General features: G+C 41.9%; 1 protein-coding gene across 2 annotated transcripts in view; it reads right to left on the reverse strand.

Annotated features, from left to right (window-relative positions):
• The window catches only part of Vrk1 (VRK serine/threonine kinase 1), a 69428-nt gene that overhangs the window by 14116 nt on the left and 30112 nt on the right, over positions 1-25200 (reverse strand). For both annotated transcript variants that reach the window (XM_055592977.1, XM_055592976.1), the window contains exons 2-11: positions 23851-24015; positions 18405-18460; positions 12364-12433; positions 11387-11474; positions 6729-6837; positions 6521-6613; positions 4800-4932; positions 4047-4167; positions 3623-3681; positions 416-594 (exon numbers count right to left, since the gene is read on the reverse strand). In XM_055592977.1, the coding sequence (XP_055448952.1) occupies positions 416-594; positions 3623-3681; positions 4047-4167; positions 4800-4932; positions 6521-6613; positions 6729-6837; positions 11387-11474; positions 12364-12433; positions 18405-18460; positions 23851-24010 (1068 nt within the window). In that variant the 5' untranslated portion in view covers positions 24011-24015. The remainder of the gene's footprint in view (positions 1-415; positions 595-3622; positions 3682-4046; positions 4168-4799; positions 4933-6520; positions 6614-6728; positions 6838-11386; positions 11475-12363; positions 12434-18404; positions 18461-23850; positions 24016-25200) is intronic.

Below are 25200 nucleotides of genomic sequence, written 5' to 3' on the forward strand. Positions count from 1 at the left end.
AGGAAGGAAGGAAGGAAGGAAGGAAGGAAGGAAGGAAGGAAGAAAAAGGGCTGGCCAGGTAGTGAGAGTAGGAGGATGAATATTTATAACACCTTTGAAAAAGAGACACCACCTCTACAGTGGCCCACCAAGAGCAAGGCCTGATGGCAGAAGAATCACAGCCCCATCAACACCTGATCTCAGATCATGACTGAGGTCATTCCACTTAATAACCTGCTCCTGGACATAAGAACCCCAAATACTTCCCGTCCCTAGTCCTCTATACCCTCTGCAGTCGGTCTGGACCTCCACTTAACAAACCCTTCGCCACCAACCCACCAATGCTTTCTTGCTGAGCTAAGGCCTCACCTGCCTGTAACACCTGTTAAGGCAGAATCAAAGGAAGCCCGAAGGGTCATCTAAAACCCAGACCCACCTTTGAGGATGGTATTGTCTTCACACTTCCGTTCTCCACAGCACTAAAATCCAGTTTGCCATCATCTTTACTTCCTATAGCTTTTAGTCCTTGCAAAAGAATGTCACGTAAATTTTGATAGAGAGGTTTTTCAGCATAGTCCAGTAATTTCACAGTTTCCATGTACTTAGCAATTTCACCTAAAATAATAACACACGTTTAATTACTTTTAGTCACAAGTCTGATGTCTATCTCATTTCTAAAAAACAGTCCACAACCAATGGAAAATTATAATAAAAGTGTGCAACATATTAAAATAAAAGCAAAGTGTGCTTTTAAATCCAGGAGCTATCAGGTAAGTAAAACAATATATTTTGAGTTACAATGTAAAAGACATTTCTGCAACCCTAAGAGACAGTAAAAGAACATAAATTAAACTTCAAAGACCCTAATATGTAAATATAAAAAGTCACTGAGAAAGTAGTATGCCCTGAGGTGCAGTGACCCCAGGCAGTCTTGCAAGAGAAAGCTGCATGGTGTGAGGTGAGAAACAGAACCCAGAGAGCAGACAAGAAGCAGCAAGACAGGTCCAGAGAGGCAGGGTGCCTCAAGGCAGGAGAAAAAACTCACAGGACAGGCTTGGGTACCACTCACAAAAAATTTCCCTTGACACTGCTTCTTCATCATCAGTTTTTTGATATGCAACCATCACTAGACTCCTGACCTAAAACCTGCCCTGTGTGTCTCTCTGGTCTGTGAAAATGCTGGCCTCCCAGCCCAAGCCAACATCTCATCAGTTTTCCTTCTATTCCACATCAAACACATATGCTCTCTTGCCAGAAGAGCATCCGTCCACAGACAAATATATAACCACTAGCTTAACTATTCAAGAACCACTGTACACCAGGCACCATCCTGGACAGTTGGGATGTGGAGTTGGGGGAGGGGGGGATCAATTCTCCACTATCTTAACTGGGTGAAAAGGACCCTGAAACACCCAAGACAATATGTATAAAGATATGAAGTATCCAAGAATAAAAATATTATTTTAAATATTTTAAAACACCTGAAACAAACATCGATGTGTTTGACAAAATAACAAAGTTTCTGTTTTAGAAGAGACAGTAGAATTCCACCTTTACCACAACCTACACAGAACAGAACAGCAAGTATACTTTAGCTGGCAAAGAAAGACAGGAAAGTAAGTCAAAGGGCATCAAAGTGTCTTCAGGAGCAAACAGCTCAACTGTACTTACTTCAAGATCTATGACAAAATGGTCAATTACAAGTTTTTATAATCCTGGCTTTCAGGAAGCTGAGGCAGGAAGAGCACAAGTTCAAGGCAAGCTAGGGCTACATATAGAAACCAAGTACTGGCCTGAAGAAAGGCAGTGAAGAAGGGAGAGAGAAAGGGAGGCAGGGAGAAAGGGAGAAAAAGAGGGAGGAAAAGAGGGAAAGAGGGAGGGAAGAAGGGAAGGAGGAAAAAGGAAACAACAAAGCAAAATTCCTAAAGAATCTACAAAGCTGCTAAAAATAATAGGTAGATACAGCACAGTACAGAATATACATAAAATATATTTTAAAAATCTACCCTATTTTTATATACTATTAAAAATTGAAAATGAAATGTTCAAACCATAACACAACATAAAAAACCATCAACTACCCAAAGTGACTGTGTAAGATTTCTGCAGAGACCAAAATACAAGCAGGAAGGATTTAGTGGAAGAAGTGCCACAGTGGGTTAGAAGATTCATTATTACAAAGACAGTGGCTCCCCAAATCAAACAAGAATCACTCCAAACTCAAAGCCCAACAAGCATGAGAAGGATTGTATACGTGAAACTCGATGATGCTCAAACTTCAACAGAAATGCAGTCAAGAACAAAGTCAAGAGGCTGGAGAGAGGCCCAGCAGTTAAGAGCACTGGCTGCTCCCCCAAGGACGTGAGTTCCATCCTCAACACCCACATGGTGACTTACAACCATCTGAAACTCCAGTTCCAGGAGAAAGAACACCCTCTACTGGCCTCTAGGCACTAGGCACGCATGTGTTCTGTAGACATACATGCAGGAGAAACACCCATACACATAAATATTACATTTTAAAAAATTCTTTAATTAAGGGGGAAAAAAAAGTCAGGATAAGTACTTAACCCACCAGACCCTGCCTGAAGACAAAGCTGCAATATCAGCTACCATAAGGGCCAGGAACAGACAAAAAGGACAGCCCACAGCTGAGTTTTGGCAAAGGAGATACCAGAAGATAAAGGAAAGTCTTGAAGAAAAGATGTTAAATCAACTAACTGAATATGACCCCTTCACACACACAGTCAAGTGAACCACAGGCAGTATGTATGGGAAACTGGCAATGTACAGAGGACAAGTTCTAGAAATGCAGTAGAATATAAGAAATAATGGAATGCAGATGTAACAGAGCACCAGGCAGACAGGTACAACAGAAGTCTGAGTATACTCGGTCCAGGACTGGGAATAAAAATGGATGGTGACAGAAGAGCACACTGCCATATCCTTCCCCACTCCTGCCCTCAGCAGTCTTCCCTCAACCAGGAACATTTCATTTCTCTAGACAGTAAGGCCACTGACAACCCTCTCTTTCAAGCTGTAGACTTTTGGTCAAAGTAAAAGCCAATGATCTCATCATGACCAAAAGGCCAGTCCTCACACGCTCTAGGACAGTCCTCCCTACCTCCACACAGCTCACTTTCTCACCTCCTTCCAACAACTGCTGTGGTGTCCCCTCTGCAAGGCCATCCTTAGCCACCCTGGTCAAAATTTAAATTCTCTTCCCTACTCTCTGTGCCATCTCCATATTCCCAATTCCATTTCCTGTTTTCTTATTCTCCACAGGACTAACAATATAATATGCTAACAAAAATCACTGTTACATACTTATCCATGGCTCCCAAGGAAAATGCTAGCATCCTGAGGGGAGAGTCTGATGCAGCCTGCACTGGGAGCAGACTCTCGCACATAATACAACCTGCATAAACACTGCCTTAGTCAACAAAACATGCTTCCCTTCCTGAAAACAAAACAGCAACTGTATAAGGCTACAAAGCTCAATGACCACTCACTGTGCAAAGCTGCTTTTGTGAAGCTGCACCTCCAGCAACAGGAAGGTCCTAAAATGCCCAATCTCACAGGCTGAGGGCTTTTCCTTCCAGAAAACAAAAGCTCTATAAGAGTCTACCGAAGCCTTCCTTACCTGGCTTGTTTTTCTCAGGAAAGCATTTCTCCATCAAAGCCGAGATATTGTCTCTGTATCTGTAGAGGAAGGAAAAAGTCCTTAGTTAGAAGTGTGGTCTCCGACCTCATTTGCTACCAGGACATACCTCAGCAGGCAGCTCCTCAAAAGAAAACAGCAAAGTTCACAGGGCCCTGCGGTCTAAGCTGTGCCTTCTAACTTATGTCACTGAGCCAGGTGTGCTAATTGGGGTGTGCCTGTAAAGGCAACACTCACACGGCAAGGCAGGAGGACTGCTCAACAAAGCACTGCCTATTAAAAAAATAAATAAAACAAAAACAATAATAATCTCGAGAGCAAAACCCTGAAGATGCTGTCAAGAAATTCTGACTAAAATCCTTTGCCCCATTACCACCCAACCCAAAATAATATATGCTGTCCTTACCTAATTTTGGAATCTCTAACGTAGTTAGGATCTTTCAAGTTATCCTCCCAAGGAAGACAGCCACTGAGCCACTGGATCATGCAATAACCAAGTATTTCCAAATCACCACGCCGTGAGGGGGCTACAAACACAACAGAAACTAAGCACAGTAAAACAGCTTTCCAGAAAAGCATCAGGACAGAGAAATCTACTCAGATCTACTTTTTAGCAGAAACATTTACCTGCATGTAATGAAAGCACTGAACATTGGGCTATATCTTTATCTCCAACTAATAACTTACTTAAAACCCAAACACATAAGCCTTAAGGTTTCAAATTGCTACTACTGGTCTAGGAAGTGAAGTCTGAAGACACCTCACATCTGCTGTTATCTCTGGGAGCCTTGAAGACACTGAAATATTAGACACTGGGTATCAGCTCCTCCACAGCAAAGGAGCTAAGCTAGCTTACACAAAACATAAGCTACCTAAGAAAGGACACTAGAAAACAAAGCAGCACAGAGGTAAGCTGTGTGATTCCAAAATGCAGTCCAGTTATCCCTGAAGGGCAGGAGCAAACACAAGGGCCCTCACTCAAGTGTAGGAGCCAAAACTCCACCCTCTTTCTCCACACCATTCGGCTTCTTCTAGTATTCTTTATCAGTCTACTTATTTGCTTAGCATAATTAAGTCTGTAGAAACTCAGAGAGAAACATTAGCATGTACTGTGATGCACACAGGCCACTGTGGACACACCACACCACTCTGAACATACCCACACCATTGTGTGCATCGATGCTGGTGAACTCCAATGTGCCATCGTGACACCTTTTGGGATCTTCTTTGTACTCTTTATGAACTCCATCTGGGCAGTATCGATAAGCAAGCCCATAATCCACCAAATACACCTATAAATTTCCAAGCACCAAATTAAAGACAAAAATCAATGTACACGTATTAGTAGAAAGTACTGAAAAAAAAAAAAAAATACAACCACCTGGCGATAGTTCACCAGCAAGGGCTAACAGCAGCCCTCCAAACAGTCAAACTGAAAATGAGCACTGTGGCAGGTCCTGAGTGTCCCCACCTCCGCTGCAACGCTGGGGACAGCACCTGAAGCTTTATACACGCTAAACGTGAGCTCTGCCGCTGAGCTCTGTCTCTGAATAATTTTTACTTGTAAAAATCTTATTTTGTCTGAAGTATTAGAGTCTAACTCAGGACATTCTCTATCACTGAGAATTCTTCTCCCACACAAGAATTTTTACTTTTTAATAAATGTTAAATGACTATGAAGCTACAGTGCTTGGATATTATTTTACTTTTCATACTTTCTTAGAAAAGTATGTGGTAAACTTTTAATTAATCGTTTCTCCATGGGGAAAAGTTTACAGATGTTAAGTTTTTCTTACAGAGCCTAGAACAAAACTATCACCCAAAGTAAACTTTCAAGACGTTCCACAAAGAAAAGAGAGATGAACACGGTTAGCACACAATACATCAGCTATCTTCTACTCTTGATTCTTGTAGAATAGTCAAATGTCTATTTATTTTATAAAAATGATTCAAACAATGTTCAAAACTCTTAGGGGAGGTCTTTACCTACATCTTAAATACTATATATTAGAGTCAAGTCCTCCAGATTAAAGATAATTTAAAAAACAGATAGAGGAATCCTGTGGACATAGCCTGTTGCTCTGAGCAGCAAACAGCATTAGCACATGTGGCTTCCATCTGACAGCCATACATTCCTGCTGACGCTGTCACAAAGGCATGCACACATATGCACGTGAACACAAAGATGGACATAGTACTGAGAGAATAATCCCAGCCACAGAACATGTTTGAAAGGTAAGAGAGCTGCACATGGCTACTGTGTAAACAAAAGCTGCTCACATGAGCCAAATACAAACTAACAGGAGTCAATTTTTTAATAGAACTTTGCAAGTCCTTCCTCCTCCAACTAAAGAAACCTTTACTGCTCAGGCTCGTGGCCGTGTTCAAGGAAACAGCTCAACTGAGATGACTGGGGACGCCTCACAGTACACTCCAGCACAGCGGCTTTCGCTTGGTGCACTACACAGAGCCCTTCTGCTCCCCAGAGATTAGAGAGGGAAAGCAAATACACCGTAGTAGAAGGAAGAGAGCTAACGGGGGAAAAGTGTAAGCAAGAGGTGGTTATAGACCCACATGCACAGAATGCTGGCAGATCACTGCACCAAGCCAAACACTCAAAACGTCCTTCTTACACACGACCAAGTGACTCTAAGCAGTGTCACCTACAGGCAAATCTAATTCATTGTCCACTAAGTAATTTTAAGCTTCCCCCAAAAAGGGCTCCTTGAAATGCATTTTGTACCAAGCACTTCCTCTGAAGAAGTAGTGCTATTAGTGTATCTGTTTAAAAACGCAGCACTGGTAAGGGTTCAGTCCAGGATACCCTACTTGCTCTCAAGCAGCATGTTATACAACAGTCAAAACTGAAGTTCTAAGGACCTGGTCAGGGTTCTTGTAGCTCAGAAGAAGGTTGGAGGCCTTGATGTCCCCGTGCACGTACTCATGCTCATGGATGTATTCCAGGATATCCAGCTATGGAGAATACACACAGTGAGTTAACGCAGTACCTAACACGGCCAGCAGAGGACTGAGCTGCAGCAGAAACCAGCCCTTACTGTATTCACAACAAGGAGCATAGCTCACATACAATTCTTAAGCTTAGCTGCAAGACAGTTTTCCGAGAAAACCTTTTGGCATTTGCTTCATAGATTTTCTGAAGGTCACTCCCAAAGCGGTCCATGATCATAAACCTGTAACTGAAGACAAACAAGAAAAGTCAGTGCGGGAAATAATCAGGCACATGTACTTACAGTGAATATTCTCCCTTCAGATTATGTCAAGTTAATGCTTAATAAAGCAGTATTATAAATGAGGAGAAAAGGGGCATGAACACACACCATGAGGAATTTCCCCCAACTAGACAGAAATCTCAAAAATTCAGAATGTTGTACTGTCCTGTCTCCAGGAACTCTTCCTAGACTCAGCTAATTTTACAAGAAACAACATTCAACTTAAGACAGTGCCTCCCCAGAATCTAACACTCATCTTCAGTGAAACACATCCACCAGGCTTTGAATGAGGACACTGATTCTTCTCGTAGAGTTAACTGCTATTTCTAGACAGGAGCTTCCTTCCTGTGGCTGCATCTCCATTTTTAAGGCACATTTCAACAATAAATGTTCTGCTAAATCTAGGCTGTCAGGAGACACCTTACAAACTATATTCAGTAAAACTATTCAAATGGCATAAAGTGATTATGTATTAAACAGTTGGTGGTCACGATTTGGAAAGAGAATATCCTGTGGAAATGAAGATTTTTGGTCTTGCCATCATCCTGCTTTGCACCTTGATCGGGTGATAATACTCCCTTAGGCCATAATTTCTGGAGAAGTGGAATGAGGAGGCAGGTCTCATCCTTCCTAGAGATTCAAACTCTAGGAGTGCAGAGAGATGCACTGAAGACTCCTTTGAACATCACTCTCACCTCCAACAGTTGTCCAAATTCTAATTCTAATGTGTCTATGTAAATCATTAAAACAGACAAACAAGACAAAGCCCCTCTCATGGGATGAGCCTATGCCACAGCCATCAGTCATCCACGGCAGGTGCAATATTGCCCTATTTTACAGAAGAAAACTACCACCAAGGTAGTGTGAACCACTGCTCCACACACTGAAATAATAAACACTGTACACACAAAGTCATGCTTACAAAGTATAGGCTTTATGCAATAAAATACAGTGAGTTTTCAAGGGAAGAAAAACCAGCTAATATTAAAAGATGGTGTGATAATATAAAATATAGGATAGGATCCTACACATTTCTGAATTAGAAGAGAATTAGAGACTGTGTATGTGTATATATATATACATACATACATATATTTATCTTTTAATAAATAAGATACTAATGTTCTAGGAGGTAACATTTATGTTAAAGTTGTACTACCAAGTAGGGGTAAAATTTACTCAACTATGCTAAGATTCCTGCTACCCTGACCTCTACAGTCCTGTGACTTCCCAATATCCTAGGCATGGCAGGTTTTGCAAAGCTGAGAGAGAAGAGTGGGATATACACATTTGACTTTATAAATGAGTTAACCTGTGTAATGACTACAATACTTTGAATAACAAAGAACAACCTTTGCCAACAGTCTGTATCTTAGGGTTACTACTGCTGTGATGAAACACCATGACCAAAAATCAAGCTGTGGAAGAAAGGGCTTATTGACTTTCACTTCCGTATCACTGCGCATCAACGAAGCAAGTCAGGATAGGAACACAAGCAGGGCAGGAACCTAGAAGCGGGAATTGATGCAGAGGCCATGGAGGAGTGCTGCTTACTGGCTTGCTTCTCCTGGCTTGCTCAGTCAGCTTAAAGAACCCAGGACCAAAACCCAGGGACAGCTCCACCTACAATGGACTCTCCCACATTAATCACTAATTAAGAAACTGCCCTACAGCCAGATCTTACAGAGACATTTTCTCAAATGAGGTTCCCTCCTTTCAGATAACTCTAGCTTGTGTCATGTTGACCTAAAACTAGCCAAAACAGTCTAGAAGAGGATAAACACAGTTTGATTCAACACAGGAACTACTACTAAAGCAGACTGAGCAGGTCTTTGTTCTTATGCACAGATCACCTGCCAGTAATTCTGAAAGGCCCCTAAAATCTTCTCATCATTTCCAAATGTTAAACAAATGATGCACAAAACTGTTAGGAAGCTCTCCAGAGAGAGCGCTAGGGTAGAATAGTGAGGAAAAGTGACCTCTGAAAATGTCTGTCAGGTAAGGCCTTTGATGCTTTCTTTTCTAGGGACTTGGTTAAATGTTTCAAGCAATAAAAAAATATCAATCAGTAAAAACAATTCCAAAATGGTATCAGCAAGCATTTTTAGAATTCTCATACTGCTCTAAGCTACCTATCACTCCCACACATGCTAAAGGAAAAGCAAGGGCATCTAGCAGGAGAGGAGGCTAGGAGAAGATCCCCAGTTTCTATTTCTTCCTTCTGAAAGCCATACATGATTATTTTTGGTGCTTGAACCTAAGAGTCAACACTTTAGTCATGACCACTCTGGGTCTTGAGCATCACTGAGGAAGGCCTAGCAACCTCCATTTTGAGAAGGAATGGTCATTACTAACAACAGACCGAGACACAAGCTGCACACTGTTGAGCTGTAGTCACCCTCTCTGACTACTCTGAAGCCTTGTGAACACAGCCAGCTTTCTCCCCGCTGCCTCTCTCCAGCCCTGACCATCTCACAGCACACTGTTCCAGTAAAACCACCTGTAACAAAATGGCACAAGATTCCAGGGAGCCCCAGACTCCCTGAAAGATGCATGGTTCTCTAGTAAATAAAGCCAGCAGTCCTACACAATGGCTGTCCCATTCTCAAGCCTTTGCTAACACAGCACCAATTTGACGTGGGCATTCCATCCTATTCTGTTTAACAGTGTCTCTCACCAAGACACTTGTGACCTGTATGACCGCTTGGTTCTTGCCAACGGCAGGTTCATGCATAAGAATTATAAAACTGTGATCAAGAAAATGTTTGCGGAAGTCTCACAGGACTCCTCAAAATGTTCCTTGGTAGGAAAGGGAAACTCACAAGACACTGACACTGATTTCAGACACTGGGCACTCTGCCTGCATGTGAGGTGTAGAAATGGAGTGGTCTTCCCAATATTATCAAAAGGAATGATAGAGCACTGCCACCATGAGGGTAACCGCAAGACAGGCAGAAATGTACCCACAGTCCCAGCACTCAGAAGGAGCAGGCCGCGGCTCTTCAGTGACTTGAGGCTAAGTTTAGAAAGCAGACCCTGGCTCAAAAAAGTACAAAGCATGTAATTGGGCCCTTGATGACTGCTTAGGAGCTGAATGAATCCCAGATTTCCTTCGCTTACTGCAAACACCGTTCTAACTAGTAGACTAGTCTCCAGTTTCTAACTCAGCCTGGCCTTCAGTCTCCTACAAGCTCTGTTCCATTCAGTTGAACTTGCCCATTCAGACAATTCACAAGTGCAGAACGCACAAAAGCGTGAGGGCTTTTCTCCAACTGCTATCCCTAAGACACCTAAGAGGAAAGGTTACTCAAGTAAGCACTTAGCTTTTCTCTATATTTCAGAAAGGCTCTCTCTAAATGACTGTTACCTCTACCTAGAGAGACTACAGCCCTCATTAAGAATGGGACTCTACTTCTGGGACAGAAAGACACACATGGTATATACCCACTCATATAGACATGTAATATAGGATAAACCTACTAAAATCTGTACATCTAAAGAAACTAATCAAAAGAGAGGACCTTGACTAAAATGCTCAATCCCCATCCCGAAAGGCAAAAAGGAAGGACATAAGAAGAAGAAAACAGGAAACAAGCTAGAAACCCACCACGGAGGGCCTCTGAAAGGCTCTACCCTGCAGACTATCAAAGCAGATACTGAGACTTATGGCCAACTGTTGGGCAGAGTGCATGGAATCCTATGTAAGAAGTGGGAAATAGTAAGATCTGGAGAGGACAGGAACTCCACAAGGAGAGCAACAGAACCAGAAATTTGAACACAGGGGTCTTCCCAGAGACTTATACTCCAACCAAGTACCATGTATGGAAATAACCTAGAACCCCTGCACAGATGTAGCCCATGGCAGTTTAGTGTCCAAGTGGGTTACACAGTAATGGGAAGAGGGACTGCCTCTGACATAATCTGATTGGCCTGCTCTTTGATCACCTCCCCCTGAGTGGGGAGCAGCCTTAGCAGGCCACAGAAGATGAAAATGTAGCCACTCCTGATGAGATCTGATAGACTAAGATCAGAAGGAAGGAGAGGAAGACCTCCCCTAACAGTGGACTTGGGGAGGGGCATGCGTGAAGAAGGGGGTGGAAGGGTGGGGTCAGGAGGGGAGGAGAGAGGGGCTTATGGGGGGATACAAAGTGAATAAAGTGTAATTACTAAAAATAAAAAATAAAAATAAAAATAAAAAGAACGGGACTCTAGTTTCCATGGAAGATTGGGCCTTCAATATGGGATCTAAAATAGAAACCTGAGGGCTCTTTTGCATAGAGCAGGAGAGGAGGAGTGTACTCTTTGTTCCTGGGTAGGCTTTGTTCCATAGGTTAGCATTTGACAGGGCCCCCCCCCACACACACACACACACTGTGGTGTACAGAGAAGATCAGACATAAGTTTCAGTCCTCCTCACTTATGCCCTACAGTGTCCAGAGGCACACCTACAGATATTATAGGTGCTCAGCAAGTAACTCCTGACTCGACAGGAAATGCTCAAAATGGAGACTTTTACCTTTTTCCATTTTTATCATGTAGACCAGATCCCCAATACTTAGGAACACCAAGGTACTTCAATTTATGTGTACGAATCCATTTCTGAACTAGAAGTTAAAAGAGAAGGCTGTGATTTCAACTGCTGTATGTAAATGGTCATTTCAGAACAGATTACTAAGAGCAGAGCATACTTACATGTGAAACAAAACCACCTCTAAAATATATATATATATATATTATATATATATAAAATCACACACACACACTATCCTTTTTCAGGGCAAAGTATAACCCACAGATTGTAATTTAAAAAGTTAACCAACCTGCAATAATAGTGCCCTGACGTTACCTATCTTGAAACTGTCCATCTGTGAAACCATTTTTAATGCATAAAGCAACAGCACTGCATCGTCAGTCACCTCCTGATTATGCAGTTTCTTGCTTCCACAGGAAGACTTTCACCAATCTCTAGAAATGTGGGGCTGTCTCCTTCAGGGTTTAGGTCTCTCCCTCACTTGCAAATGAAGGTGCAGAAGAGCTGGAGGTGCTGCTCCTGCTCCCTTCTGTTAGGAAGTACCTCAGATGAAGCACAGATGACAGCAGCGGGAGGCCCTGTTCACAACACTCCCTGTGTCTCAGCAAGACCAGTGCCCACCCAAGCTCATGTGCTTCAGGATTTAGCAAAAAATGCTCAAGAGTTAAGAGACCTTGTACTCACACTTGTGAACTAGGTAGATTCAAGTATTTCCTAGGTCACATACCACTAACTGTCTCACATACCAACAAACCATATATTAATATGACAAGTACACCAATACATCAGAATGACTTCATACAAATATCATGTGAATGGTATTTATGGATAAATCAAGTGAAAACAGGGTCATAAGATGTGATACTTAAGCTCAGCTTATGTGAAATAAAGCCAGGTACACTGCTTATTTAAACGTATAAACCTTTAACAAAACAATGTTAAATGTGTTTACTGTATCTTACTTTGCTCTGGTTTAGCAGCCCGCTGGTAGAACTTTAATTCAGTGAAAAGAGGTCCATTGTCACTGGGTTCCTTAGAATACAAGAGTCAATTAAAATTATTGAACTACTGTCTTTGAGCCTTTAAACTGAGTAAATCTAACTTTTCCTACAAACTTTGATACTTAAATTTATAAACTATTAAAAGATTAAGCTCAACTCCTTAGAAATATTTTACATGTTCTCACAATAATCTTCCTTTCTCTTAAGCTCAACTTTCTTAAGTGATAAATTACACAATATCAGAAATATAGTTCAGTCTTTGCAGAAGTTTAAGGCAAATGTTTAAACTAATTTTCATCTTTATTAAGCAAAGGCCAGCAACCATGCTAAGTGTATCACCACCAGAAGCTACAAGACATTTCTTGAAGTTTAATAAGATTCCAACAACTGACTTAACCAATTAAGGGCAGGATCCTATTCCTTTCCCTCCCCCTGGCATGGTTCTCCATAGTTATCGGAACAACAGGCATGTATCTGCACCCCCAGCGACCAAAATGTTGTGCCCTCCCTTCTCAGTCGGACAATGATTCCTCTTTCTCAGACCAAACAACCCTACCACTTTTAAAGTCAAAAAGAAACTGGAGCTAAATAACTGCTTTCCCCAACTTTACTAGACAATATCTATTTTGTATCTCAGAAATATTAACCATTTAAATTACTTGTAAAGAGGCAAACATTTACAAAAGGATATTTTACACAAGAGATAATAGCCCATAATGAGTTTCATGTTGTTTAACAAATAAGAATAAGAAATATCTTATAATTTTGTTGGCATTTTAAATAGTGAATTTTGTCTGACTGATTGATACAAAACAGTATTTACTTAATGTTTGGTTTTTATACTGATTTAAAAGCAGTGATAACTTCAAACATGAAAGCTAACATTTCTAAAGTAATCTGAGCAAGGTATTTGAGACAGAAAATCTGCACAGCTAGAGTTAGGGTTCCAAGCTCATTAGAACTGGCAAAGACCTGAGCTGCAGCATGACAGTGTGCATTCCCACTGCAGAGATGCCTGCTCCAAATGCTGAAATGCACCCATCCACTTCCTCTTCATTGAGGAAACCTCAACTACTACAGAAGTTAATTTTGGTCCTTGAGGTGTCAGCAAAAACCTTTATTACATTAAAAGTTCTATCAACTCAGATGTGAGGGAATTCGAGTAACAGGTTTCTCCAGTAACTGTGTTTACAGGCCTCTGCTCCTCTGCAATCAAGCAGGACCTAGCCATAAGAAAGCATTTAAACCACAAATGGGCAAATCAGAAAGAACCTAAACAGTTCACCATATTTGTTGCAGCTCAGCCTCAGAAGAACGCTGTTCAAGAGCTTAGTGTGCCACCAACCCCCACAGGATCAGATCCATACACACACGTGTGAATGCCAAACCCCTGATCGATGTGCTAAGGAAGAAACTCTCCCATACCTGTGGCTCCTTTCCAGAAACATGAGCGAATGTTTCAAGCCAATGACAGAACCAGTGTAAAAATGAAGAACGTGAAAACTAAAGGAAAGGAATCTCGGTTGATTTTCACAATGACTCATTAATAAAACTCCAGCTTAAAGGACGCTTTCCCAAGACCATTCCTGGCTTATTACCAACAGTCTAAGATTTTTTATTTCTTCAGTTTCAACTTACATCATATCAACTTTAATCAACTTTCAAGTTCCCTTCAAGCAATAATTTATTAAACTTATAATGCAAAACAACCATATAAGTCAGGACACTGTAATGAAGGCTTTCTGAGCACTTCCACACATTTTCTACCCAATAGGCTTCCATTATGACAAAGTAAAGGAGCTACTTCTTGGCGCTGTGCTCTAGCTGAAACGAGCTATCTGTGGAGAAAATACCTTAACTCAGAACTAAAATTGTATTAACATATTTCAAATCTAAAATACTTTGCCAACTCTATAATAGCCAAGTTTTAGAAAAGAAATTGGGACTGACATTTTAACTAGAATATCACTAAACGTTTCCTTAAGACTTCTAAGTGTCAAAATGACGATGACAACAGGAAAAAAAATTAAAATGTGATATATTTCAATGGCACCATCCAAAAGCAACTGGCTGCCATTTAAAAATGAAGCTGTATAAAGTTTCTCCTTCTTACAAAAAAAAAAAAAAAGGATGTCTGAATTGAAAATCCAGAACACTCATCACAACATCAGGCAACGTCCTCCCCAGGAGGCTGTGAGATACAGACCCCATCAGTTCTCCAAGCAAAGGACCATGGAACACCAGCTCTTAGGTGGCATGAACTGAAGACTCTCTTCAGGCTTCCAACTCTGCTCCCACAAAGGTGAGAATAACCCAGAGAACTAATTTCTTACTAACTCTTAGGTTTGCTGGGCAAGGGAAGAATCAGAATATTTTCTACTCATATTATCCAACTTACTTATTTACGGCTTCTTTCTGGCCATCTACTCTCATATGCACAGATATGTGCATGTGCACTCATAGCCTCTGAAGCAAATATAAGCTAACTGGGTGCTATCCCACAGCTGCTTGCCTCAGTCAAGGATGAAGTCCCCAAACAGAAATGGAGACCACTCCCGGACAGGAGGGAGTGTGTTGGAGATGCTGAGGCATCTAACTCGCATATGTATGTTATTCACGCCAATGCCAAATGAAGAAGCTGGTGTAACCAGAACTCATTCACAAAGCAGGCATGTCAGAAGTAACTGAGTTTTTGAGGTAGAAACCCAGAGCAGACGCATGAGAAAGGACCTCAGAATGAAGCTACAGGTCTGCAGACATCATCCCACCTGACACAGTTAAGGCACACAATGTTCCACAGTCTCCTCTGGTTCTCAATCTGGATACAAAAGAGCACCTGACAGACTTACCAAAGACACCAACGGAAAGCACCGCTTGGCATGTGATTACATAACTTTACAACAGCAACCAATGTAGCTAGAGTTCTTAAATAACTTGCCCACTTTTGCTCTAAAAATAAAATTAGGCAGCTACAGAGGGGTCTGAGAGCCTGATCCAGTTTGACCCACATGATCACTGAGTCACGCACAAATCATGGGAGGCTTCCTTTCTTCTCAGTGGAATCGTGTGAAGACACTCAGGACTAACCTCACCCCACAGGTGTCATGCTTTCCTGTGTACAGGAGACAGGCATAGATAACAGCCCACAACCCCATGCACATGACTAACGCCACAGTTAGAACTCTCACTCCTGGACCTGGCAGCAACCACAATGGTTCAAAAGGAATGTCAATGAGAAACAAAGCTCCAAACTGGAAGGACAAGAGGCAAGGGAACTGGTGGCAGTGGACAGACACAGGCTCTGACTCAGAAGTAGGGCAGAAGCTGACTAAGGCTACGAACACACACTGAGAAGCTCTAGTCTCACAAACTCAAGAGGAGCTCAAGACCTGCCTGCTGCGGGCTAGAATATAAGACGTAAAGTGGGCACCCAGAGGTCCTTGGGTCCAGTGGAGCACACTGGGAACCAAACAGCCAGGGCAGCTGACACCAAAACAAGGAAACTACAAGAGTCCAGTAGAGAAATACTTCTGGAAGACTTAAAAGACCATGATACCTTCAAAATAAGAACACAAACGTCCTCACAAAGCACTTCCAGAAGGACAGAACAAGCCGACCTCAGTTTGCCTAAGTGGGATCTGTGCTACAGGGTTAGTTCAGGATCAGAAGCCGTATTAACAGAATATTAACTGAATAAAGGAGAAAAATCTTATGAGTCAGCTGGAAAGATGTATCAAAGCATTTTTAAAATGAGCAGGTAAACTATAAACTAGAAGGAAAGAGTTACAACATACATATCTGAAAATAAGACGTATCTAGAATAACTCTTCCTACTCAATTATAAAAAGCAACACAACCCAGTTATTAAAAATAACTTCTTAAGGATAAAAGAAGAGACTGAAGAAGCACTTATCACACAAAACCACACACATAAAGAAAGGGCTCAATAGTGTTCGTGCAGAAAATGCAAACGCAACAGCAGCAGACACCACCACCTACCTCCTGTAAGGGCTGGGAAGGAAGCACCCTCAACAAAGCCACTTCCAGCCAGCCCTGGAGCCCTCAGAGCTGTCACCAACCACTAGCAACGTAAAAGCCAGCACAGGCACTACATAAATATGTCCAGAACTCTTTTAAAATTTTAAATGTGAGGGCTAGAGAAATGCCTCAGCGATTAAGAGCACTGGCTGCCCCTCCAGAGGTCCTGAGTTTAATTCCCAGCAACCACATGGTGGCTCACAACCATCTATACTAGGATCTAATGCCCTCTTCTGGCATGCAGGTAGCCTGCAGACAGAACACTCATATATATAATAAATAAATAAATTTTTAAAATGATGAAGGTTTAAATATATGACCTAGGCATTCATCATTCCTTTAAAAAATTAAATATGTATCCTCTCCATAGTCAAGTGATTCAGTTTCTAAGAGAAAAAGCCCATCTCCATCAAAACATCATTCCAAGAATTTATACAGAATGTTTGTTCAAAGTAGCCCATACTGTAAGTAGCGCAAATGCCTACCAAAACATCAATAAAATGCAGTAAATGAGCCAGGCGGTGATGGCACACACCTTTAATCCCAGCACTTACCAGGCAGAGGCAGGAGGAACTCTGTGAGTTTGAGGCCAACCTGGTCTACAGAGAGAGTTTCAGGACAGCCAGGGATAAACAAGAGAAACCCTGCCAGGGGGAGCAGAGCTAAAGATAGTAAATGACCAATATCCTAAAAATACACATGACCCCTTTAAAATATAATCCTAAATACACAGCAAATATTTCATAGTACCCTTAGGTAATGCTCTAGACCTGGGATTCAACTGAAGGATGAGAGCAGGGCTCAAGCACAGGACACAAGCGCTCTCCAGAGGCTTGCCAATGGTCCACACATGCCTGTCACAGTGTTCAAACACTGATTTATTAGCTACATATTTTACTGAAAAATTACACTCCCTAGGAAATGTCTTCAAATTTTTCACTAAAACAAGGGCTATCAATAGCTCAGTGGTTAGAGCACTTCCAGAAAATCTAGAATCGCTTCCCCGCGCCACCTGGCAGCTCACAACCATCTGTAACTCCAGCTTCAAGGAACCCAATGGCCTCTTTTGCTTCAATGGCACCATGCATTCACATGGTGCAGAGACATGGATGCAGGCAAAACACACATAAAGTAAACAAATTAGAAAGAAAAACTCAAACAACTCTGGTCTAAGATACTTGGCTCCTAGGGAGTTGAAGATACTTCTACTTGAATACAATAAAGCAAACTGACAGATTCTGAGGTGCTCCTAACTCCAAAGTTCATAACCTTCAAAAGAAGGTTATGAAAATGGGGACAGGGAATGGGGCTAAGCTCTCCAGCAACCACTCCGCTGGCTCTTATTTAACAAGGGTCTTCACACAGATCAAACATAGGGCAGGCAGAGCTACAAACAATGTGGAACAAAAAGATGCATAGGTACAAGAAAACAAAATCAGTAATTAAGTATAAGCATGCCTCTTAGTTCTCCAGTCAGCAACTGGCCTAGAATCACAGTGTGCTTCTGTCCAATGGAACTAACTGCAGCAAAGAAATCTCTACCACTGCATGGGGTGAGGGGTGGGGGGATCACACTCTTATGAGGAACAAGAAAGGGAATAAAACTGATGGCAGGCAAGATAAACAAACAAATGTCCAGAACAAAGTTAGCTTAGCATGATGTTACAATGATGTTTATATGAATATAAAACGCATCTACCTGGTGTGAACAGCTGGAACAGATATTCCCACTACTGCAGACCTCTCGGGTCTCTCAGACACTCAAATGGTGTCACTCCAGTTCGGGAGAGCTGAAGATTCCAAATCAAAGTTACTTGAAACTACAAAACTCACTGAGTATTTATGAGAGATTTTTCACAATGCACCACCTTATAGTTTAACTAACTCTAGCCATCGAAAAGGTGCTTTACAAAATAAATAACAATTACACTGAGAAAAGAAAAGAATGGACAATATTTTCTTACCACTTTCACAACACAGGGCGCATCACTGCCAACCGGTTTGGAAGAATTTGTGTCCGCTGTTTAAAAAGTGAGACAGTCACATCAGAACAAGCAGCATTGCCACAGGCAGCATGACAGACACTAATGCTACAGCCCTGCGACCCTCTCAAGAGTGAATCCCGATAGGAGCTCCACAAGGACCAAATATATCTGGGCACAGGGGTCTTTCTGAGACTGACACTCCACCAAGGACCATGTATGGATGTAACCTAGAACCTCTGCTCGGATGAAGCCCGTGATAGCTCAGTAACCAATTGGTTTTCCCTAGTAAGGGGAACAGGGACTATCTCTGACAGGAACTCAATGGCAGGCTCTTTGACCTCCCCACCCCCAAGGGAGGAACAGTCCTGCTAGGCCACAGAGGAGGACTTTGCAGCCAGTCCTGAAGCTACCTGATAAAACAAGGTCAGATGAAAGGGGAAGAGGTCCTCCCCAATCAGTGGACTTAAGGGAGGGGCACGGAGGAGATGAGGGAGGGAAGGTTTGGAAGGGAATGAGGGAGTGGGATGCAGCTGGGATGCAGAGTTAATAAAATGTAACTAATAATAAAAAAATAAAAAATTATAAAAAAAAAAGAGTGAATCCCAGCTCCCAAATGGCATTTCAGAGCATCATTACAACACTGTGCCTAGTCTAAGGCTTTCTTCATGTGTAGAATGTATCTAGCAATTTTAGGTTCCTTCAGTGTAATCAGTTGTTACAAGAAGTTGTTATACACAGTTAAAACTATTTCTTTCATTCAGAAGTCCTCTGTCCTTTGGTATTCTGATTCACTGTGAATTTCTGAAGGATGAGGACTGGTGGAATCCCTAGGTCTAGCCAGCTGGAAAACTATTTAGGAAAGAAGGTCTAGCAGCAGAGGGCCTAGACACTGGTCAGTCCGGAGCAACACTTGAGGCACTGCCATGCAGAACGAGAACAAGTACCCACATTATGTCATTTTTCTAAGTTTTCAGAAACTACAAGTGGACAGAAAAAAACAATTTTAATTTCCTTCCACTTCTGGCTATCATTTGAGCAGTAAAATGTAAACATCAAATAAAATATAAAGTATGTCAGATGTGATGGGAGAAATGGTGGGAAATTTTAAACAGTGAGGGAGACAGGCAATGTTGCAGTGTGCTAAAGGAGCCTGGAGCATCACTAAAGCCATGAAGCAGTATAAGCCACGGGTCTTCACAGAAACAGCATTCCACATGGACTTCCACCAGAGGCCCCAATAGGGGAATGTGTTACATGAATTTGTAAAGCCAGGAGACCACACATACAGAGAAAACATGACGCAGAAAGTGCAGAAGAACCACTAGAAAAGCAGCAGGAAATAAATAAGGGCTTAACAGACAATGTTGGGGCTGCTGCTATAACTGAGACGTGGAGCCTCCAGGGTTTTGCCAAAAGGACTAGCATGATACAACTTTGATTGGGCTGCTTGCGAGAACTGAGTATAGGCCAAGAGCAGAAGCAAGCAAAGCAGTGGGCAGAGTGTGGCCCTGACAGCTGTGTAGGGCCAAGGTGGTACTAGCAACAGTGATCAAAAACTGAAAGGGCAGCTAACAGGACCTTGATGGACTAGATACAAAAAGTGAGGTGCTTTTAGGGCTTGGGCAGAAAAATGCACAAAAGCTGCAAATGAAAAACACAGGGGAGAGTGCTTTGGGGTATCTTATTTGAGATGCTTGCTAAATATCCAAGTTCAGATGCTATTAATGATTTTAATCTAAATGTCAGCAGGTTTGTCTTTTGAACACTTACTCTCATCTGGTGGTACTGCTTCGGGAAGCTGTGACCCTTGAACAGGTGGAGCCTAACCCAAGCAAGGAGCTTATTGGCTGAGGACCTCTGACAGCTAGTTACAGGCCTGGCCCCTAGTTCTGACCTACACTGTCTACATCCTGGTCTGCTGTGCTGGCGACAGCTGTCCTCTACCATGCACTCCTGCCAGTACCATGTTCCCCTCACGTATGAGCTGCAACCGTAGACTCAATGTCTAACCATGAAATCCTCCCACTTAGGGTGCTTCTGCCATAGTAACATAAAGCTTCTAATGCAGACCTTAGCTGCCATTACAGATACAAGTCTCGAGCTCATCAGTGATTAGCAGAGACACTAGCTATCATGTTGAGGATCTAGTTCAGTGAGACAGTGCATGTATGTTATACATAGGTGAGGTGTAGGTTCAGTCTCTAGCAAGTTTAAATGAAAAGGCTATGTATTTAGAGCCTCACACTGAAAGAAAACTCCTTGGGAATGAAGAGAGAGAGAGAAAAGAAATGCTAGGATTGGTCCCAAAGGCACTCTCATCTTAGAACAGAGGACAGGCAGACAGAGAGAACAGGCAATGGAAACCAAGGAAGAAAACCAAACAAGAATTGCAGCCACAGCACTCAGACACAGGAGAAACACCAGCTTCTTGAAACACTCTCTCGGCAAAGGAAGAGCTCTGAGCTCCCCAGGAACAGCCCCAGGGAGCAGCACTTAGATACTGAATTAGTAATAAGGCAGGTTCAGAATCTTATAACAAAACATGAAAATGAAGACAGCACCCTACTAATACTGTACACTCAAATGAGAAAAGAGAAAGGAAATGCAATGATTAATCCACAATACATGCACATACTACACAAAGAAGACAAGAGCTATATCTTGTCAACAGAATAAGTATGTACACGGCCTGCCCTAAACTCAGCTTTGGAAAAGAAAAGTAGCATTCTGTAAAATCAAGATGGAGAGAGATCCACACTTCAGATAGTATGCACAGTTGCTGCTGCTGATCTTACACAGGGCAGTGTCAGTGTATCAGTGCACACAGATACAAGCAAATCCTCCTCTCCAGACAGGGAGCAAAGTCCTAAGTCACAGATTGTTCATTAGGTATTAAAAATGCTTAGAGTTGACAGCACCTGCTAATGACAAAAATAAAATATCCAAAACACACATGAATCAAGTTCCAAATTTGCAAAAGGTTGCAAAAGCAATGACACTGAAATAAAAGAGCACACTGTAGCACGGAGGCTGGAACACAGATTTTAAGAAGATAAAAGGGACAAGCTACTTAGCAACAAGTCTTGTTAATGAACTCCAATGTCCTGCAGCGACCACAGCACCTCCTCTAAATCCGAAGCTTGAACTCTGCATTGGGCAGAGAGAGCTAACCCATAAAAGAACCCATAAAAGGTGGCAGTGGACACAGCTGGTAGCACTATTGGGGGAAGTTCTAGATACGTTAGGAGCTGGGACACGGCTGGAAAGATCACTGGGTGGTGGGAGCCATCAGTGATTTTTGCGCTGGAGCCTTCCATTGCTTCCTGTCACATGTGCCTGCCATCATGACACCCTACCCAAACACATGGGTGTGGAGCAAAACAGCATGGACCAAATCCTCTGAAATAAGGAACCACAATGACCATGTCTGTCGGCACACCCACTTGGGATATTTTATCATAACAATGTGAACATTCCATGAACAGCTACTTTATATGATTCATGAAGATTTTTAACTTACTTAAAGACTTTTAACTTTTTAGCCTATTTCATTATGATTCCTACTCATTAGGATGACATTCTAATGAAGTACAATCTCTACCAGGAGGCTTGTGTTCAAGACATGGTGCAAAGTGCTGTTTGTAGGCTGTTTCATGAACAGGAGTGCAAAGCACAGCTCCCTGTCATAAAGTGAACTGGCGATCAAGTGAAAGCAGCTGCTCTTCTATTATGGCTCTCAAATCCCAGTATGACCCGATCATACAGAGAGTATGTTCAAACGGCACTGCAAGCCTTCCCCATGGTCTCTGAATCATGGGTAGGGCGGAATACAAGAATGGCAGTTCTAACAAGTTTACAGATGATGTGAACCCTCACTGTAAGACTGGCATCCCAAGTCAAATGTTGCTTGAAAGAAAAAGGTTTCATTTTATACTATGTGAAGAAAGAAAAGTTAAGTAGTGTCATTTTATACATTTTACATCTGTGGCCTTTTAAAAATATCTATACATTTCATTTTATGTAAACTACTGTTAAAAAACAAATTTTGAAACTTTCAGAGTGATGGCTCAATGGTTAGGAGTACTGGCTGCTCCTCCAGAGGACTGGGGCTCAATTCCTACCATCCACATGGTGGCTCACAACACCTCTAACTCCTGTCCTGGGGGATCCAACTCCTTCTTCTGACCAGTGCCAAAAATAAATACTTTTTCAACGGGCATAGTATCATACACTTTTATTCCAACACTTGGGCAACACAGAGGCAGAGAATCTCTGTGCACTCTGAGCCTCACAGGTTCATAGTGAGGCGATATATCAAAAAAAAAAAAAAAAAAAAAAAAAGAAGAAGAAGAAAGAGAGGAGAGAGAAAGAGAGAGAGAAGAAAGAAAAAAGAAAGGTAAAGGATTCGTTATGAAACTAAATAACAAGTTAAGTAATTAAATCAAGATTAGAGGTAGAAGTACAGTCAGGCCCTACCTCAGCTATATAAAGCCTTAAAAACCAAAATTTGTAACAACAAAAATTAGAATAGAGTAAAACCACAGAATGCAAAGGAAGAGAGAAACATCCAAAGCAAACAGGGTCTGCAGTATATTCTTGCAAGAGTTATTAGGAACAGAGACAGGTGCACATGCAAACAAGGTTTTTTGTTTTTCATTTTGTTCTGTTTTCTTGAGAAAGGGTCTCATTTTGTAGCCCTGGCCGGCCTAGAAATGATAAAAGATCTGTCTGTCAGCCAGTGCTGGAATTAAAAGCTTGCACCAGCACACCCAGCTAGGCAAATCTGTTGTTCTTGATGTTTGAGACAGGGTTTCTCTGTGTAGCCCTGACTCTACAGAACAGGCTGGCCTTAAACTCAAGAGATCATGCCTGCCTCTGCCTCTCGAATGCTGGGATTAAAGGCCTGTGCCACCACTGCCAGCTTTAGGTAAACCATTTTTAGTGTTGATAATTCAGTAAATTCACATAAGACCAGGGTTCTAACTATCCCAAGATAAGCATGCTAACTAATGTACCTAACATAGGTCAAGCCTAAAATGAAGTACAGACATTTTTAAAAACACATAGCTGTAAAGATCTGTAAAATGAGCTAAAGACAGGGTTGCAGTAAACTGAACCTGGCTGAAGTGGAGGAGGAAGGATGGGTACGGCTCTCTTCTCACTGTAAAGAGAGCGTGACTGGACTATGTAGAGATGTTAAAACTCCAAGGATACTGTGCTTATGAGGGACAGTATTACAGTATTTGTTCTTTTTCTGAGATGAGCCATCTTCTACTAATAAGTCAAAGATGAACTTACAATCAACCACACAATCTTAAATTAACACGGATTATCAACAGCACCTTGCAATAGCATAAATGAGAAATTATTCCATGAAAAGCATTTGAATCTTTACACTGATGACTAAAGATCACCATGCACTTACCCAGATATATGCAGCCAAAGCCACCTTGGCCAATAGGCAACCCTAGCTTCCATTCCTTTTTAGACATGTCGGTTATGATCTCCCCAGCAGCAAACTGCTCTGCAAGGCGCCTCTTTGTAGGTCCCTGTCGTCCAGCCTGAGCTGCTTTTGCACGTGGCATTTTCACTGTAATACAAAACAAAGCAACTTTGCTCACAATTATAACCTTGGAAGTGTTCAAAACATTTCCCTGTAGAAGGCTTCTATTCAACAAGGGCTGTTCAACACTAAAGAGAAGAGCATCTACTAATTCTGGTCTAGAACAGCTAGGATCCTATTTGGTTGTCACTAAGCTTTGAAGAGGAGAACATAAATAAAACAATCTATGCAATTATGGAAAGCACTTTAAGTCCCAGAGGCATATCATCTATGACTAAAATACTACTTAGTAACAACAAAACAAGAACTGTTTTGTGCAACTGAGGGAAGGCATGCAAATTAGAATGCACACTACTTAGGAACGCAGCCAAGGAATCCTAAATCTATACAGATGTGCTAAGTACAAGAACAGAAACTACAATCCCAATTAGGTATGTACAAGGGGGAAGGACAAGGGCACCTGGGCACAGAGTAGGTGCTGAATAGGAACAATACACATACAAAGGAGGACAAAGGCTCAGCAGAGAAGTGATACGCACTATCAACTGGCTCCGCAAAGTCTTGGCCATTCAGTGTATTCCTTCTCCCTGGACACCCTAGAGAAGCTGCTCATTCACTTTTCTCACCAGCCCAAGTAAAACAATGTTCTGGGAAGACTGTTTTCCTGGTGGAGAGCATGGCTGGAACCAAAAGCTTTGGATCCCAAGTATGTAAGTGGCGAGTTGGGAAATCTTGACCAAAGCACATCTCTGCACGTCAAGTGCACTCAGGTATAACTCACCACATTATGTATAATTATACGTATACATAAACATGTGCTGTGTGATTCCAAATTCTTCTTTTTATAAATACCAACTCAAAATATTTCCTTAAGAGTCTACAGTTCCCTAAAAGCTGCAGAAGAGATGAAGTAGAGAGAAGAAGGGAGCAACTGAAACAGACTGGCCTGCAACACTTAGAAGGCTATTTCAAATGAGAATCTATTAAGATGTAACATTTTGAACCCAGATACATGAAATATACACATTATATTAAAAGGTTTATTTTCTTAGGATTTGGAGAGGTGGCTCAGTTGTTAAGAGTAGTTGCTGCTCTTCAGTAGTCCAAGGTTCAGTTTCCAACACCTACACGGTAGTTCACAACCATCTATAACTCCAGCTCCAGGTATTCCATGCCGTCTTCTGGTCTCCTCCAGTACCAGGCATGCATGTG

Source organism: Psammomys obesus, unplaced genomic scaffold (genome assembly GCF_907164565.1).
Source record: "Psammomys obesus unplaced genomic scaffold, mPsaObe1.curated_primary_1811, whole genome shotgun sequence".
Lineage (NCBI taxonomy): Eukaryota > Metazoa > Chordata > Mammalia > Rodentia > Muridae > Psammomys > Psammomys obesus.